General features: G+C 34.0%; 3 protein-coding genes across 6 annotated transcripts; 1 reads left to right on the top strand and 2 right to left on the bottom strand.

The window, feature by feature from the left end:
• The first annotated feature begins 5,277 nt into the window (after positions 1 to 5,277).
• On the top strand, positions 5,278 to 10,889 carry LOC140826656 (T-complex protein 1 subunit alpha-like). The gene is made up of 17 exons (XM_073189129.1): positions 5,278 to 5,561; positions 5,749 to 5,813; positions 6,181 to 6,270; positions 6,344 to 6,430; positions 6,543 to 6,602; positions 6,719 to 6,769; positions 7,038 to 7,133; positions 7,511 to 7,576; positions 7,870 to 8,087; positions 8,342 to 8,438; positions 8,773 to 8,859; positions 8,989 to 9,123; positions 9,328 to 9,432; positions 9,666 to 9,794; positions 9,866 to 9,969; positions 10,478 to 10,568; positions 10,656 to 10,889. Exons 1-17 carry the CDS (start codon positions 5,489 to 5,491, stop codon positions 10,740 to 10,742), a joined length of 1,641 nt encoding a protein of 546 aa, XP_073045230.1. The 5' UTR covers positions 5,278 to 5,488; the 3' UTR covers positions 10,743 to 10,889.
• An 846-nt stretch (positions 10,890 to 11,735) lies between these two features.
• LOC140826657 (protein transport protein Sec61 subunit beta-like) lies at positions 11,736 to 12,840 on the bottom strand. The gene is made up of 2 exons (XM_073189130.1): positions 12,697 to 12,840; positions 11,736 to 12,135 (listed from the first exon to the last, which is right to left on the bottom strand). Exon 2 carries the CDS (start codon positions 12,131 to 12,133, stop codon positions 11,885 to 11,887), a length of 249 nt encoding a protein of 82 aa, XP_073045231.1. The 5' UTR covers positions 12,134 to 12,135; positions 12,697 to 12,840; the 3' UTR covers positions 11,736 to 11,884.
• A 1,187-nt stretch (positions 12,841 to 14,027) lies between these two features.
• On the bottom strand, positions 14,028 to 16,707 carry LOC140826655 (F-box protein At5g07670-like). 4 transcript variants are annotated; one of them, XM_073189127.1, is made up of 2 exons: positions 15,361 to 16,707; positions 14,028 to 14,169 (listed from the first exon to the last, which is right to left on the bottom strand). In XM_073189127.1, the coding sequence occupies exons 1-2, from the start codon at positions 16,455 to 16,457 to the stop codon at positions 14,094 to 14,096; spliced, it is 1,173 nt and encodes a 390-aa protein (XP_073045228.1). In that variant the 5' UTR covers positions 16,458 to 16,707; the 3' UTR covers positions 14,028 to 14,093. The 4 variants fall into 4 exon arrangements, with proteins under 4 accessions (XP_073045228.1, XP_073045226.1, XP_073045229.1 ...); XM_073189125.1 differs by lacking the exon at positions 14,028 to 14,169 and adding an exon at positions 14,238 to 14,837; XM_073189128.1 differs by lacking the exon at positions 14,028 to 14,169 and adding an exon at positions 14,238 to 14,624.
• Positions 16,708 to 18,012: the final 1,305 nt, after the last annotated feature.

Raw genomic sequence — 18,012 nt, 5'->3', positions numbered from 1 at the left:
AAAAACAAAGACCAAAATTTGGGTGAGACGGTTTCATGGGTCATATTTGTGAGACGGATCTCTTATTTGAGTCACCTTTGAAAAAATATTATTTTTTATATTAAGAGTATTACTTTTTATTTTGAATATGAGTAAGGTTGATCTGTCTCACAGATTATGATCCGTGAAACGATCTCACATTAGACACACTAAAAAACAAAAGGTGATGCAAAATCCCGTTCCTAACAATTCTATAAAATTATCATCTATGGATAAGGGTAAAATTTGAAATGAACTTTTTTTAATAATTCTTTGTAATTAATCAATTCACATTGACCAATTTTTATGGATCCATCTTTATAATAATAATAATAATAAAAATAAATAAATGAATAAATATAGTCTAACAAAAATTTAATATATATAAATAATTTGTCTACACATTAATCTACTTAATTTCTAAAAGGTTCTTACTTAAATAAATAAAAATACTTTCAAATAATAATGTTTATAATCCTACAAATGAAATTTAAATAAATTTTTATTAAACCGACAAACACATATAATATGTTCTAAAATAATATAATTTAAATAAAATAAGTGAATCTAAGAAAATAGAAATAAGAGCATTTGAATATATATAATAAAATATGAATATAATAAACAAAATAAATTATTAAGATATTTAATTTATATGAGAATTTAGCTTCACAATTGTTAAGATGAAACTTGAACAAGTACCAAGACACTTAGAAATGTTAATGGGGTAGGTATGAAACGGGTTTGGTTAAACCCAAGACCCTCTTCGTGAAAAAAACTTTGACACATTACCCGGCCCACCCTGATTAAATATTCTTCGGACCCATCCCATCTCGAATAATAAACGGGGCCGAGTAGAACTGTGAGACATATGAGACCTGAATTTTTTTAAAATAAAAAAATAATTTTTCTTCTCACATGACTAAATTATTAAACAGACAAACCTCTAAATACAACATTGTGGAAAAATAATTCATGTCTTCGACCACACTTAATAATAACAAACAAAATATTTTAACGGCATAAAGAATTACATAAAAAAAAAGAGTTACTAGCTGTCCAAAAAATTCTTGACATCCCCAAAAATAAGTCATAACATAATTTAAACAGATCAATATTTGATCACCGAGTAGGCAATATTTCAGACACATTCTTCAAGATCATTTTCCTCTTCATCAAGAATGGTGGGACAAGTAGGTAAACTACTTGAAAAATTAACTATAAAATTAAATAGAGAAATTACATTGAAAATATAAAACTGTAATTTCAAATTGTAAAAAAAATATAATTTAAAGAGAGAAAGTACAGTAAAAAATTTAAAATGAAAGTACAATAACAAAACAAAACTGTGATTTATTTACCTTTCACCTCACCCTATAACCATTTTCGCGAGCACATCAATGCTTCCAAAGTCGTTGGATTAAATCTACTAAGATGAGGACCAACTATTGTTCCACTATTGCTAAAAACATATTCAAATGCAACAGTTGAAATAGGAATAGCTAATATCGTTATGGTTGAAGTGAACTACTAAATAAATGAAAATTAATAAAACTAAAACATTAGAATATTTATATCCACATAAATGAGACGGGTATCATATGACCCATGACCCGCTCCATATTCAGATGAGTCCGAAAAATTGGATCCGAGACTCGTCCCATGACCCATTTATTATGTCCAAACCTATCCTCATACACGCAGGTTTATTGTGGGTCTGAGTACATCCCTAATGGCACTCACGTATATTTTATTTTAAATTGTAAAACTTGACACTCAGCCACTTTGGCAAAACCGCGTGTTAAATATCCAAGTCCTCTAACCAATTTTACCCGTAAAAAGACTCTTTTATCTCATTTTTAAACACAATTTCGAGATCGAAGTTGCTAAAATAGGAAAAATGGTGGAATGAGGAACAAAACAAAAAGTAGTGGAAATAAAGGAAATTGAGGAAAAAATAGCAAATCATCTCCAAAAATTCCGAAATTTTTATGCAACTCTCTTCTTCCCCTCATAAATCAAGGCGTAACAACATCATCAATTGATTTTGCTCAAAAACAAAAAATAACAAATAACCGTTTCTCAAAAATTTCAGAAGCTTGTGCTTTAGATAGTCATTTGTAACTCGATTTAATTCTTCTTCTTGAACGAATTTACCTTCGGTTTTAAAATAGAAAGCGTTCAAAATATTTTATAGTTTAAGTATATGCTGATCGATCTTCTCCAAAATCGTCAGAAGTAATGTGTCTGATCGTTTGAAATGAGCTTGACAACTATTTTGATGTCTTTAGTTTGATATAAATTTTTAAAGTTTTAACCAAAACTACCGAGTGCAAAATTAATAGATAGTGGTCTATGTGCCGGATTGTTCATCCACTGGACAACGCGACTTCGGCTCAGAAATTTGAGTCATAATGAACTATGGGTTTAAAACCTCATATATGGTTTATCTAAACAACTTGATTTTGGTCCGAAAATATGAGTTCAACTTGACTTGTAACTGATCGATTGTATGGATCATACTTGAGTATGTTGTAAAAAGTGCTACATCGAATGTTGAAGTGATCCATTTTTTTAGCCCATGATATTCACTTCAGAGTCCTGAATAGTCATTGTATTTCACTTGATAAGATATTCTTATAATGATATGTTATTACCGATATATATGTAATATCAGATTGATTTATTGCACTGATAAATTTTTGTTTGACTTGTTATAAATATATAATCTCAATTTTATTCGCTCACTAAGTTCCTGAAGACTTAATTCTATTTTCTTTCGATTTATTGTAAATTCCATATACAAGATTTCAGGACTCCAAATAAAATGAAAATAGAAAAAATGAAAATGATGGTTTAACAAAACCGTGATTTTTCTCTTGAATTCGTATTTATGTTATCTTTTGTAAAATTAACGATTGTACATACTTCTACTACTGTAAATGAAGATGATAACGAAAATATTACTGCTAGGAAGCCACGTATCAAATCACACTTCATTATGAAATAACCCATGTGTTAAGCTTATTGTTGCATAATTGAAAGAATCGATAATTGTCGTGATTATTGTATCACAATTAAATTATTGTTCCCGTTGAGAAAGTGGACGAGACGTGGTATTCGAGCAATCAAAGTTTTAACCACTGCTAATTAATTTGGAAAACAAATAAGTGTCGTACATAGCTCACAAAAAGGCTTATAATTTGGTTTGACTTATTATTTGTTGGCCCTCCCTAATAAAGTTGGCCTTTAACTAACACAAGTAGCCAACTAACTAAGCAAGAAAACAATAAGTTACTATAAATGGATTTAACCAGTCAATTATCACTAACTACACTTGTTAATTATAATTAACAAAAACATTATACGCTTACAAAAAATCCAATTTAATTTGCCAAGTAATATTTACCAATGGAATTTTATAACAAAATAGATTTTGCATTTGTCCTTGCTATTATTTCATCAGTAGATAAATATATCTATATATATCTATTACTATTACTAAGTTTACGCATAATGAAAACAAAAGATTTGGTATCATAGTTTATTTTTAAAATATATGTTTTCAAATTGCAAATTAGTTTTTCGTTAATTTTCACAATTATGACATGATCGAATTTAAATATAATCATTTCAAATTGTCTTTATGGTTTTTCATTAATTTTTACTATTATGAAAGTTTCTCAAATCAAATTAATTATAAAAAAATGACAAAAACTTGTGTGAGACAATCTCACAGATCGTATTTTGTGTGACAAATCTCTTATTTGAGTCATGCATGAAAAGATATTGCCTTTTATTGTGAATATCGGTAGGGTTGATCCATCTCACAGATAAAGGTTCGTGAGACTGTTTCACAAGAGACATACTCATAAAAAAGACAAAAATTTGTGTGAGACGGTCTCACGGGTCGTATTTGTGAGACGAAACTTTTATTTGGGTTATCCATGAAAAAATATTATTTTTTATGCTAAGAGTATTACTTTTTATTGTGAATATGAGTAGGATTGACTCGTCTCAAAGATTAAGATCCGTGAGACGATCTCACATGATACCTAACTCATAAAAAATGGCACAAGCAAGCAACGTGTTCCAAAGGTCACTAATATTATATTAAGAATATTTATGATAAAAGACAAAAAATGATGTTATGGTGATTTGTGTGTGTTCTTTTTATTTTATTTTATAAATTCAAATTGTAGTATGACATGTCTTTTATTTTTTACAACTATGAAATTATCACTGTTTGAATATAAAGCCAATGCACTAGTATTTTAGCACGATATTGGAGAGTATTCTCATTTCTCCCCCATCTCATAAAAACCTCTAGTATTCTGAACCTCTAAATAGTTGTTTTCCTTTTTGTTTTTGTTGTTATTCTCAGTTAACAATTCCATTAGCTACGAGTTAAATGAACAACTACAAACACAAATAAACAAGACTTGGTTGTAAAAAAAAAAAACCTCGTATGTAATCGTCTCACATGTCAATTTTGTGAGAGAGCTATCTTATCTGAATCGTATGAAAAAATATTTTTTTCATAAAAAAAATAATACTTTCATTATAGATATGAATTTAGTCGGTCCATCTAACGGATATAAATATGTGAGATGATCTTACAAGAGACATACTCAACATTGTTAATGCGAGTCACTATCTTTGGATAAAACTTGAGAGTGGGTCTCATGTGAGGTCATCTCACGGATCTTAATATGTGAGACGTGTCAACCATACCCATATTCACAATAAAAAGTAATATTCTAGCATAAAAAGTAATACTTTTTCATAGATGACCCAAATATAAGATCCGTCTCACAAATACGACCTGTGAGACCGTCTCACACAAGTTTTTGCCAAAACTTGAAAGTAGATTAACAGATAAGAATTTCTTGATCTTTTTCTCGAAATAAATTATAAAATCGATATCATGTTATTATTTGTTTGAAAAATATTTTTTTTTTGCACTCACAGCAGATAAATATATATATTAAGACAGGAAAATCATAACTTAGAGTTTTTTTAAATAATATATCAGCGAACTATAATTAATCTTTATTCTATTGTTTAATGGAATATTTAATTTAATTTAATTTTTTTTTAAAAAAAACAACTATAATTTTGCTGTTTTCATTTGTAGATTGGGACTCTGGTGCTGGAACAACCTTGTTGTGGGCTGCATGCTGTAAGATCGATCCAACTTTTTGTATTCGAGCCCAGCCCAATTAAATCAATTCTATTAAAAGAAAAATTTTAGGCTACTACAGCGACCGGGAACACGTCGTCGTATTTCACAAACCCTACCATTTTCCCCCGGTTTCTGAGCCCTCGATTATCCTCACTGGGACAAGCACTCTCTCACGCACAGGAGCCTTTGCAATCATCTTCTATCCCGAAATCTCCATATTTTTGCGAAGCAGATAGCTCTATATAATTTTTCTCTGAATTGTTTCATTATTATTTTTGAACTAAAATGGTTGTTTCATCGCAAGCACCTGATATCTCCGGGGAGCGCCAATATGGACAGGATGTTCGCTCTCAAAACGGTGAATTTTTTCGTGGATGTATTTCTAACTATATATGTAGCGTTTTATGCGCGTGCGCGTGTTTACTGGTCAAGTGTGTGTCTTTGGGTTTATGTATGTGGGAGTGCTGCTGGTTATTGTTTGTATGTTTTGTTTTGGGCTGTCATTTTTTATTGATAATGTCGATATTTTTCATGGAAATGTACAGTCGTAGCATGCCAAGCGGTTGCAAACATTGTAAAATCTTCGCTTGGTCCTGTTGGTCTTGACAAGGTAGTTTGCCCTATATTTATTTTTCATTTTTGAAGATTTTTTAAGCTTCCCGTACACGTCCGCTACCAAGTATCATGTTTGATATGAAATTTGAGTCGTCTTTGATCATATATATTTCGGTTGTACCATTCAAGTTTCTTCGGCCCTGCCACCCCACCCCTCATGCCATATATATGAAATTACTTCATTTGGTGAAAAAAGTTATTTTTGAAATCTTGAATTTTACTGTAATTTGCTAATGTTTGATGTTTAATATCTCAAACTTTAGAACAAAGGGAAAGCAACTTTTGTAGTTTTTAAGATAGCTTTGCCAGTGAAGGCGGGAGGGATAGATAGCGTTTTTATGTGATAAGTTGGTACTTTTCAGATGCTTGTAGATGATATTGGTGATGTTACAATTACCAATGATGGTGCTACGATATTGAGGATGCTGGAAGTTGAGCATCCGGCTGCAAAGGTGAAAGGATAATTCTTTCTGTCTTTAACAAATTCTTCATATCTGTTTTGTATTCACCTTTATATGATCACAGGTTCTTGTTGAGTTGGCTGAACTGCAAGACAGAGAAGTTGGAGATGGGACAACTTCTGTGGTCATCATAGCTGCTGAATTACTTAAGGTAGTTTATGGCTGCTTTTGCTGCAACAAACTTTGATGTCTCTTGTAAGTTATTTGAGTGCGGGCATTGGGAATATTATACTTCACTACTGAGTTCAGATTTGTTTCTACAGAGAGCAAATGACTTAGTGAGAAACAAGATTCACCCGACATCAATTATCAGTGGATACAGAGTGCGCATCATTTTTAATTTTTGATTTATGTTTTACTTGGATTTGTTTCCAATTTTAGGATAATCAGTCTGTTTCATGCTCATGATTTGTGTAATTGCATCAATGTTTGGCGGCAGCTTGCTATGAGGGAAGCTTGCAAATATGTTGATGAAAAACTAGCTGTCAAGGTGACTCTTTGCTGCTATTGCTTCCATCTGAAGTGAAATCTTTTAATTATTCTTCCTCGATTCTTTTCCTTTTACAAAGAGAGAGCGATTTTTTAGAAATCAGATTTTGGGAAAAGAAAACGGGGAGCAGTGATTAGAATGTGAATGTTGGCATGTGACGTGTATATGTATACTAAACACATCATAATTATCATCAACCACTTTGAAGCACATAGGGTTTCATTTGAAATTTTTTTGGGCTTATGGAGCTTTTCATATCTATGTTTAGGTTGAAAAACTTGGCAAAGATTCCCTTGTAAACTGTGCCAAGACCAGCATGTCCTCAAAGTTGATAGGTGGTGATAGCGACTTCTTCGCAAATCTTGTAAGTTAATAAATGGATGAACTTTACTGCTCATTATTTCTCCTTTAAATGTGTAGTTTATGAAGTTTTTCGTGGCACCTGCGAACAGCATGTTAGCACTCCACTGTTTTTGAATTATATGCGATGATAGATATGGCATTGCAGTAACTTGTGATTCATGGCACCCATACATGTTTTTCCGTGGTTCATTTTTCCAAAGCATTTGAGGGCAGTGGAACAGGGTTTCATGGGTGTTTTTTTTTCTTTTTATACTATTTAGACTTGCACAAAATTGCTTATCGCCCTCTTCTATGGAATTAATGCGTATGGTTTCGTCCTTATTGTGGCTTTAAAGACCTCTCTTTATCACAAAACCATCACACTGCTTATTCTTTTAGGTTGTGGAGGCTGTACAAGCCATGAAGATGACAAATGCAAGAGGAGAAGTTAGATATCCAATCAAGGTTGATGGTTTACGGTTGAGCATTTATTTGCTGTTATATGTTGAAATAGCTTCTATCCATTGAACAATTTGTTTTGAACATGGTTTATCTACAATAAAAGGATCCCTTGTAGACTTCTGTCACATCCCTTGTTTTGGAAAACCTGTGCTCCGCCATTGTCTTTTTCAATTATGATATTTCGAATAACCCAAAAGATGGACATACACCTCACACATTTTATTAAATGGATTTATTTTTCCTTTTCCAATCTTTCTTCTGTAAGTTAAATTTTCTAATGATTGTCTCGGTGTCAGGGAATTAATATACTTAAAGCCCATGGGAAGAGTGCCAAAGATAGTTATCTACTCAAAGGATATGCTCTCAACACTGGGCGTGCTGCTCAAGGAATGCCTATGAGGGTTACCCAGGCTAAAATTGCTTGTCTCGATTTTAATCTTCAAAAGACAAAAATGCAAATGGGTGTCCAAGTTTTAGTCACTGACCCCAGGGAGTTGGAAAAGATTCGTCAGAGGTGATTAAACTATTTAGCTTTCCTATGCTAATGGCGGTTGAAAACAACAATGTTTAGATGAACTTTTGGATGCATTTTGTTTTATGCTTATTACACGTCACCTTAATCTGAATTTATGCACGTGTCTTCTATGATCAGCTTTTTTGAGATTTCTCATTTTTAAAGCCAAGGACAGTCTCAGCGGTGGCACTCCCAAATCTATCGATACATGTGATACGATACCAAAGGGATTACTGACATAATAATTCTTGCAGAGAAGCTGACATGACAAAAGAACGTATTGAGAAGATTCTGAAGGCCGGAGCAAATGTTGTTTTAACCACGAAGGGAATTGATGACATGGCACTCAAGGCAAGCTATCTCTTGTGTTTTCATTAGTGTTCATGTCTCTCGTGTAAAGGTGTTCAGAGCATTGGAAACTTTACTCCTATCGGACATATGTTAGTGCATTTTTCTTGTTTAATTGATGGATCTTCTTTATCGAGTACTGAGTTTATGTAGGAGCATCTTTGGGTTAGTTAGGATCATCATTTGAAGGAATGAAACCATTAGAACTATCTATTTCTCTACATTCTTGAGAACGTTGTCTCATTATGCTGATTAAATACCCTTATTTTGTGATTGAAACTTTGTTCCTTGATTTCTTTTGGGGGTCTTCTATTTAAGTTTTTCTTTCATTTCTCAGTACTTTGTGGAGGCTGGTGCAATAGCTGTAAGACGTGTCCGCAAGGAAGACATGAGGCATGTTGCCAAGGCAACTGGTGCAACTGCGGTATATATTTTTAGTTCCCTTCTATGTCCTAAACCCTAAACCCTGCAAAAGAATAAATTTAATGGATTAATGAATTTTGCCTGTATCTTAAGGAGAATAACTCAATTCATATTAATGACTTTTGTAAAGGTTTCAACATTTGCGGATATGGAAGGGGAAGAAACATTTGATCCATCATTTCTAGGATACGCAGATGAAGTAGTGGAGGAGCGAATTGCAGATGATGATGTGATTATGATAAAGGGAACCAAAACCAATAGTGCGGTGAGAGTTGTCATTTCTGTAACATTATCAATTTTCTAATATTTCTTGCTGAAACAGTTCAACTGCTTCTGGTTTTTTCCTGCGAATGCAATTATGTGACTAGGTGTTGTTAATGACTGCATCCTTGTTTCAACTCATTTTGAGTGGACCTGCACGTAAGTTTCACCAGTACATCTGACATAGGAGTATAATGTTTCTTTCCAGGTTTCATTAATACTTAGAGGTGCGAACGACTTCATGCTGGATGAGATGGACCGGGCTTTGCACGATGCACTGTCCATTGTCAAAAGAACTCTGGAATCTAATACAGTGAGTTTCACTTGTAAAATAGTCTCTCCTAACTAACACTATTTTAACATTTCCTCTTTTTCTGTCTTTTATTTTTTATACGCTTTAAATTCATCTCCCTTCTATGCCCATCTTTCTTGAAGTGGTTGCAATTTCGAAGAAAGATAAACGTGATAATTTATGAAGTGTATCGATTGAGTGGAAAACAGATGATAACAGTTTGACTTGTATCATTGGGACTGTATCGTAAATAGGTTGTTGCTGGCGGAGGTGCTGTCGAGGCTGCCCTATCTGTATATCTAGAGAATTTGGCCACTACTTTGGGATCTAGGGAGCAGCTAGCAATTGCAGAGTTTGCTGAGTCGTTCTTGATCATTCCAAAGGTTCTTATTTCATCGATAGTGAATCGATCATTTGCTATTTTGCGCGGGCTAATTTTGTGTTGTCTTGTTAGGTGCTTGCGGTAAATGCTGCTAAAGATGCTACTGAGTTGGTTGCCAAGTTACGAGCTTACCACCACGCGGCACAAACTAAGGCAGATAAGAAGCATTTATCAAGGTATGGTTCCTACATTATCGCCTATTGGTTTATCATGTACCTGTTTCCACATTTCTTAGGGAACTGCCACATAACTCTCTGTCGATGTTTTCTTTCGGTCTAACAAGTCTTTGGAAATAATAATTGAGCAATTCGATCTACACGTGAAGCTTTTTCTCTCATTTTCTCTATTTCTCTACCTTAACGCAAGTTTATTTTAGGTTCCCAGTGTTTTTAAAGCTGTACTGCAGTCTTGTAGAATATAGCGACAAGGACATAAAATAAGTCAGATGCCTGGAGAATACTGTAGTTGCTTTAAGTGCTATTGCTATACGATCGATCACATGACTTTGCCAAGTATATTAGCATGTCAATTTTTTAGCCCTTGGGTCACCTGGTTGTTCGTTTGGATTTACTAGTGGCAGAAAGAGCCAGAATCTGGCATCTCTTTTTATCACGGTTCAATGAGAATAATATAAATTGTTAGTAATTGTGCGAGAATTCTGATTAGTTACTTTCATGGATGCAGCATGGGTCTGGATTTGGTTAAGGGTATCGTTCGCAACAACTTGGAAGCGGGAGTTATTGAACCTGCAATGAGCAAAGTAAAGATAATTCAGGTTATAGTTTAAAGATTCAATGCTTGATTGACTGTTTGTCATGTTTTAAATGTTTTTCAAATCTTGATAAGTTACGTCTTTTTCCAGTTTGCTACTGAAGCGGCTATAACTATTCTTCGAATTGATGACATGATAAAGCTTGTCAAAGATGAAAGTGGGAACGATGAAGATTAAGCGCACTTTGAACTTACATTTGTATTCAAAACATTGAGGTTCAAAGAATGAATTTTGAGGGGTTTTAAAATACGGTGGGAGAAGTTTTGTGTTTTGTAACAACTTAGTATTATTGTGTTCTTGTATGACTTGATTCCTCTTTCTTGAGTTGCGGCGTTCCGGAGTTGTCTTTCAAAGCTACGAGTATCGTTTTCTGAAAAATTCAAACGCGAGGTTTTTTTGAATCTTACTCGTAGAAATTTATCTAATTGATGCTATACATTTTATACGGCATGAGATTTTGGTTTGGGTAGTGATTGGATCATAGGAATTTTGTTAGGATTTGATAACATGTTTCGATGTGCTGATTTCACATCGTCCGTTTAAATGGTAATAGGCTCCTGTATCTAACGCCTGCCTGCCGTTGGACCGGGCAGCTCTCTAGCTATCAAGCGTAACCTTCGAGAGCCTTATTTGAGCTTTCTCAACTCGTGGACCAGCATCGACTGTTGCTGGAACTGGTAGCATCAGCTGCAACCCCACCGCGTCGCCCAAATCAACCTACGTGGTGCTAGGTTGCATTGTGTCATGTGTTATAGGCTGTCTTATATGCATCGTGTTCTCATCGGGCTTACTACCAATCCACAAGTCTGGTACTTCATGATTCTACATTCCACATAAAAAATGGAATGAAAATTTGTGAACTATGTGTGAATAATCGAGAACCAGTGGATCAAAAATATTTAACTTCGCTACTTGGGTACGTGGTATCCTAAGAATGAAGATATGATCCCTTGTTTCTGGTTTGTTTTTAATCGGAGAAGCCTTGCAAACGGCAAACAGATTCTAATCAAAGATATACAACTTTAACTGAGGCTGGTCAAACAGTCTTATGGTCAACTTAATGATATTCCCCAGGCAAAATTGGCGTTGAATCGTGAGAGTGTGAGACCAACCAAATCAGCTCTGCTAGCTTGAAACAAATAAATTATAAAGAACTTGTTCACGTGAGAATAAAGTGAAGTTGGTTAACACAGTTTTTCATCATATTTCCAAAGCTTCCAAGTACATTTTTTTCATATCTAAGAAGAGAGTAGCTCCACTCCAGAAAAAAGCATCCCATCCACTTTCTAATGATATTCTCTCGTCAAAAATTACCCATCCTAATCTTTGCGGGCAAAGTACAGCTTACCCATGACATGAAGAACTGAAACAAAAGCTATGAAGCCAATGCTCATCACAAGCACAACATTGGGGGAAATCTTGAGCCCTGGAGCATCATCAGTGTAGAACTGCAGCATGGTACCACCTGCTCCACCTGCAGCCCCACCGCCAGCTGTTCTCCGACGACGAAGGTTGGCAGCAGCAGCTGCTGCCGTTCCTCTTTGTGGTCCAGCTCCACCATTTGCCATTTCTGTACCCCCCACGACTCAAGCATGAGATCCAAATTGAGGAACATGCAGAAGACGAGCATAAAAGAGGAAATAAAACAAGGGACACAAGATCGCTAATGAAGCATTCATCCTTGATCTCTTTAAACCATTTCCTTCTAACCAAGTGAAATACCATTGAAATTTATCGAGTTCAATGACATTCCCAATCACTAAACTTAAACCGGGAGGCAAAAAAAAATCAAGGCAGATTCAGATCAAGTTGAATTTTTTTTACTACCAGTGTCAATTTAACAGAAAATTAAAATCAACACAATTTTACAGAACCGACAGCACAGGACATAATTATTGGCAAAAAAAAACACCTAAAAAATCAACGACGACCATTCCCTTGCAGGTTCAAAATTCCAGGCCTAACAAAATCCAACAACTACAACATTCCAAATGTAATATCTCAAAGAAACAAACGAAGTTATAAAGGAACACAAGATCCAGAACCTGCCGTCAATCATATAAAAATTCGACGCACAATTATAATAAAAACAAAAATATCTCCAAGTTGTATTGGAGCAATTCAAATTTACCTTTCTCTGGAGAATTGAAGATGAAGTAATACTCAAATTCGTGTTGCCTCTGTCTAGGAATTTCGCCGATAGTAAACTTCGGAGAGTGCTGAACTCTGGATTATAAGATGAATACATATATATTAAAATAATTATTGACTGAGAAAAACACATCGTCCAGCCAATCATATTGCGCCACGACAGCAAAGGTAGCCGAGTTTTGCTGAGTCAGAGCAATTGGGTCGGCCCAATTGGACCGAAGACTAGGTGTGACGAGACCGCTTTTTTGGATATCCTCAGAAATAAGAATTGAAAATAATAAAATATATACGTAAAATTACTTCAAAATTAAAATTTTAAAAAATTATAAGTCAAACGTAAAATTATGTTATATTTTTCTTTAAAAAAAATGTATGATTTTCCACCAAAAGGTATAAACATTTTCAATTTCAGAATTATAATCGATCCACTTAATCTAAAAAAGTTAAAAATTTAATAAAACGTGACTATCTATTATATAATTTAAAAAATAATTATATATAAAAGACAAAACAAATATTCAAAAATTAGTTTAATTTGAATTAAAATAATTTTAGTTAATGAAAATAAAATATTTGAATTTGAATCTATAACTATATTATATTTTAGTATTTAAGATATATTTTTTTCCCTTTGCTTGGTCCAATTTCCAAAAAAAATCATTTTTCAAAGCAAAATTAAACACAATCATCTCATTTCAATCTTTTCCCAAAAATATATTTTTGTCAACCTATACTTAAAAGTTTAAACATAATTCTCATATTTAATCCAACTTTTCACGTTTCCTAGAAATATTTTATTTACTATATAATTTTTTTAATAATATATCGTATCTTAAATTTTAAAAATATTCCACTCTTGATCCACACGGTGAAAACTTTTCGTTTCAAAATACTACTAGAGTTACATTTTTTCGACATAAAACAATTTCTCAAAATCTTTCTCCAAAACGTTTTTCTCAAAAAATTTAAAATAAAAACAAAAATGTGTGGCGTATTCTTGAATTAATTTGATTATTGATACCAATTTATTAGAATCAACTTTGTATTTCGTGATTTATTTTTTTCATCAAATAAAATAAAAATTGTAGGCATAAATAGAAATAGGACATATTAATATAGAAAGAAACAAAAATCTAATCCAATTAACTAAATTAATTGAAAAATGAGTATTTACAAAAAAAAATAATAATAATAATAATAATTTACTGCTGGAATAAATTAAGGACATAATGGAAAAAAATGTCAAAAATTGATATGAAAATTAAAAAAATGTGATATTAGAAGGAAGAAAAATCATTGCTTGGATTTGGAAAATTTTTAAAACAAATGATAGATGTTTACCGAGATCAAAGTCCAACTGATGCCAATCCGCAGCTATCAGATGTTTACCAACCAACAACTCAAGATTTGGAAGATGATAGCTACCAGCGGGACTTCCAGTGAAGCTTCAAAACTATGTTTCCATGGCAGAGGCATTAAGAAACGAAAAAACAAGAAGAATATCAAAGTGCATAAGAAAGAAAATTAATAGATAGAGCTGATTTGAAATTAACTTCATTCCTACAAATTAAGTATACATGATATAGATTTATTCCTTTGACTTCAATAACTGCAAAACTCAAATTCCCAAGCCTTCACTTTTTCTAAACTCTAGAATAAATAAATAACAGTATTACAAGAAAGTATACTGAAAGGTCAAGCCAGTCATCCCATAATCAAGAGATGCAAGGCTCGAGTCAAATCCCATACTATCTTGAGGTGTTAATTGCATGCACGCCCCACCCAAATTTCGCCTTTGATTCCTCTTACATTGGCCTCTAAAGTTTGCCAGAATATATCAGCATATCTAGCAGTTACTTCCTCCTCAAAGATATTCCACCTTTTTGCCCAATTCCTGTCCCTGCGAGGCTAGAATACAGAAGTGACTTGGAATCCGGTCGCCATTTCAGTTCTTTGAGATCAGAAAATAATTTTGCTAGTTCTGGTGTTATTTCACTGTCCTTTACATTGCTACACAAACCTACTCTAAGCCTATCAAGTTCCTTCCAAGAAAGAATTATCGATTCTAATCCTTCTGTTGTCAACAATGAACATCCTTCCAGCGACAAAGATCTAATGCTCCTACATGAGATATTAGATCAATAAAAAAATTTGAAATCACGTAAACTACAAGTTAATATTATTTTTCAACTAGGCAGTGAGGATTCCAGCTTGCTTCATTAACTCGAAAACTAAAAAGACCTAATTCTGAATTTAACCCCTGTTTTGCCAGTATATGAACTAAATGAAGTTCATTTCAGTTTGACCTTGCTCAAAAACCTTTTAAATTTTTTTCATTGAAGCAAATTAAATTTATTTACATTCAAAGAGATTATGATACAGAATTTATTAATGACAATGTATCTCATCGGCCGTCACCACACCAGCTACGCAGATCAAATGGAATTATCTTTCCTTATTGATTCAGGTAGATGTGACGTCTTTCTGAACTCCTAACATCTATCTGAAACTCGACATTGCACACATATATTATACACCATAACAAATCTTTTGCATCAATTATGGTCCATTGCCCCATGAAGGAAAATAATCCAATAAAGTTAGATTTTGACACAAAGCATCACAAGAGTATAACTGATCATACCTAAAAATGCTGGCAGCAGCAAATACGTTATTGTTCAATCCCCAACAATCCTCTATAACTAGCTTCCGAATCGGCTGACACACTAAAAACAGTGCTCTCACACCCTGCTTCTCTCGCATTTGACACTGACGTAATTGCAACTCCTCGAGCATCGGGCATGGCCATAAGTGTTCATCGGAACCAGGATTCCTATCAATTTCATTGCATGACAGGATCTTTAAAGTCTTCAAGTTCTCACAATATGACAAAGCCGACAACCATCCGCCATCCATTTTATGATTGCAAAGTGTGAGTTCCTCTAACATTTGACAACACTGCCCTATTGCCTTAATGCCATCATAACTCCCCTCGCATCCCACCAACTCAAGCTTTACTAATCTTCTACACCCCCGAGCTAAAATCGTCAATCCAATATCTGTAACCACGGAATCGTAAACCCCACTTATGCTCCCAATCAATTTCAATATTTGCAAATTCTGGCATTTAAAAATTCCCGGCAAGGCTAAATCGCCAGAATAATGTAACTCCATCTCCTGCAAATAGTCACACTCTTCTCCCAAAAAACTTAAGCCTTTCTCACTAACGTTCATCAAGACCACTCTCCTCAAATTCCTACACCCCTGTACCATAATTCTCACCCCTCTGTCGACCTCTTCTGAATCCAATACATCCCCATTACTAATAAGGACCCCATCATTTTCGAACAGCCCAGAACTTAAATGAATTGATAGAAACTTATTAATGAACAAAATGCCCGAATTCCGTTCGGATATAATGCATGCATGCGCGAGGCTAACATCGACCAAATTGGGAAACCGGAAAGTGAGCCTCCCAGACTCCATAAACTCCCAATCCAATAGCTTAATCGATTGAATCAACTTCCCACTCACCACACACCACCTCGTGCACACCAGTGAATTGGAAAGATGCTGGTTCCTGTCGGGGAGTTTACTGAGGACCTTGAGCAACAATTCGTCGGATAGCAGAGAGATGCAATCAGGCGGCGCGGAAGGGTTGGGGTTGGAGGAGTCGGAGTCCGGCTCAGAGTCCGAGTGGGGGGTAGTGGAGCCGGAGTTGGGAAGAGATTGGAGGCGCATTTTGAGGTACAAATGGCGAAATGCCTCGTTGGGGTCGACCCGTTCGTTGGACAGGTTGTCTGACCAGCTGGAGTGGCTGTTCGTCTCCAGCTTGCCGAGGTCAAGAACGTGATTAGGGCCGGAAATTCTGTTTTTATCAGGTTAAATAGACATGGTTGTAAATTAGGGTTAGGGTTCATCAAAAGATTCGCCAATCTGCCCTTCTTCCTCGATTTAGATTTAGATATTTAATGCCGATTGAATTGAATGAGTTTGATAGTTATTATTAATGTTCTAAAACGTGTGAAGTGTTTTTCAAGTTTAAACGAGTTTAACACGAAAAGACGTTTTTTAAATTTTTAGTGTAATTATAATTATCTTAACCAATAAATAGATAAAATAATACATAAATATGATAAATTTAAGTCTGATACAATAATTCTTATTTTATAAAATATAAAATCTCAAAATTATAATCTTTATTTGTTTTTCTAATTAGACTACATTAAAAATTTGTTAAATATTTGTCAAATTATTGTCAGACACGCTTAATCATAATTAAAATTTAAGAATAAACATCTAAATTATAAACATAATTTATTGTTTTAAAATAAAAAAATAAAGAGCGAGTCTCATGTGAGACCGTCTCACGGATCTTAATATGTGAGACGAGTCAACCCTACTCATATTCACAATAAAAAGTAATACTCTTAGCATAAAAAGTAATATTTTTTCATGGATAACTCAAATAAGATATCCGTCTCACAAATACGACCCGTAAAACCGTCTAACACAAGTTTTTGTACAAAAATAAAAAAAATAACATATGCGATTAATTGTGCTTAAGGACGCTTAGTTAAACATCTTACTTACGCTTAATTCGGTCAAAGGTATCGTTTGACCGCTTTTTTTTCCGTTTTTCTTCTAAGCGAGACGTTTTTATCGAGTTTCAAGCTAAAGCACTATTAAACGGAGCTTAAACGCGCTTTTTAGAACATTAGTTATTATTTCTGTTTCAGATATATTTATTCATTGTTCATATTTAAAAAAAAAAATTGATATAAAAATTAATAGTTGTAATTGTCACCTAGAATTAACCTATAAATTTTTTCCATATGAGTTTTTGTGACAATAGAAATGGCAGACTAACAATATTCAATAGTCACAAACAACTATTTGCACTACAATTTTAATACTTGAAACCAATTTCTACGTCTGAGAGCATAACCAACACCCATATTATTTAAAAAAAAATAAAATAAAGAGAATTGTTGCTGCCGCTGCTCTGGTACTTGGACACCATTGGAACCAAAATACATTTTCCCATTATCGAACGTGCCGCACACCCGCAGAGCGTGGATCGACGTTGGCGCGTGGTAATGACACGTGGACTCTTTCATTTTCATCATTATTCCTGCAACGCGTGTCCTAAATTTGCATAGCTTCCAAAGTTTCGATTTCCCACGCGCAACCCTACCCCTGCGGGCACTGTCCGCAGGATAGATCTAACGGCTCGGAAAAATCAGAGCCAAAATTTTTTTTTTTTAATACATGGTGGTGGGTCCAGATCACTCAT

This window comes from Primulina eburnea, chromosome 3, assembly GCF_022965805.1.
Source record: "Primulina eburnea isolate SZY01 chromosome 3, ASM2296580v1, whole genome shotgun sequence".
Taxonomy (NCBI): Eukaryota; Viridiplantae; Streptophyta; class Magnoliopsida; order Lamiales; family Gesneriaceae; genus Primulina; species Primulina eburnea.
Note: the sequence above shows the minus strand (reverse complement) of the source record. Positions and strands in the feature narration are given on the sequence as shown.

Coding starts and splice junctions, on each gene's coding strand:
- LOC140826655 (XM_073189125.1), bottom strand. CDS start 16,457: ATGCGCCTCCAATCTCTTCCCAACTCCGGCTCCACTACCCCCCACTCG. Junction 14,838..15,360: donor GCTGCTGCCAGCATTTTTAG/GTATGATCAGTT, acceptor TATCTCATGTAG/GAGCATTAGATCTTTGTCGC.
- LOC140826656 (XM_073189129.1), top strand. CDS start 5,489: ATGGTTGTTTCATCGCAAGCACCTGATATCTCCGGGGAGCGCCAATAT. Junction 6,431..6,542: donor TAGCTGCTGAATTACTTAAG/GTAGTTTATGGC, acceptor TTGTTTCTACAG/AGAGCAAATGACTTAGTGAG. Junction 7,577..7,869: donor AAGTTAGATATCCAATCAAG/GTTGATGGTTTA, acceptor TCTCGGTGTCAG/GGAATTAATATACTTAAAGC.
- LOC140826657 (XM_073189130.1), bottom strand. CDS start 12,133: ATGGCAAATGGTGGAGCTGGACCACAAAGAGGAACGGCAGCAGCTGCT.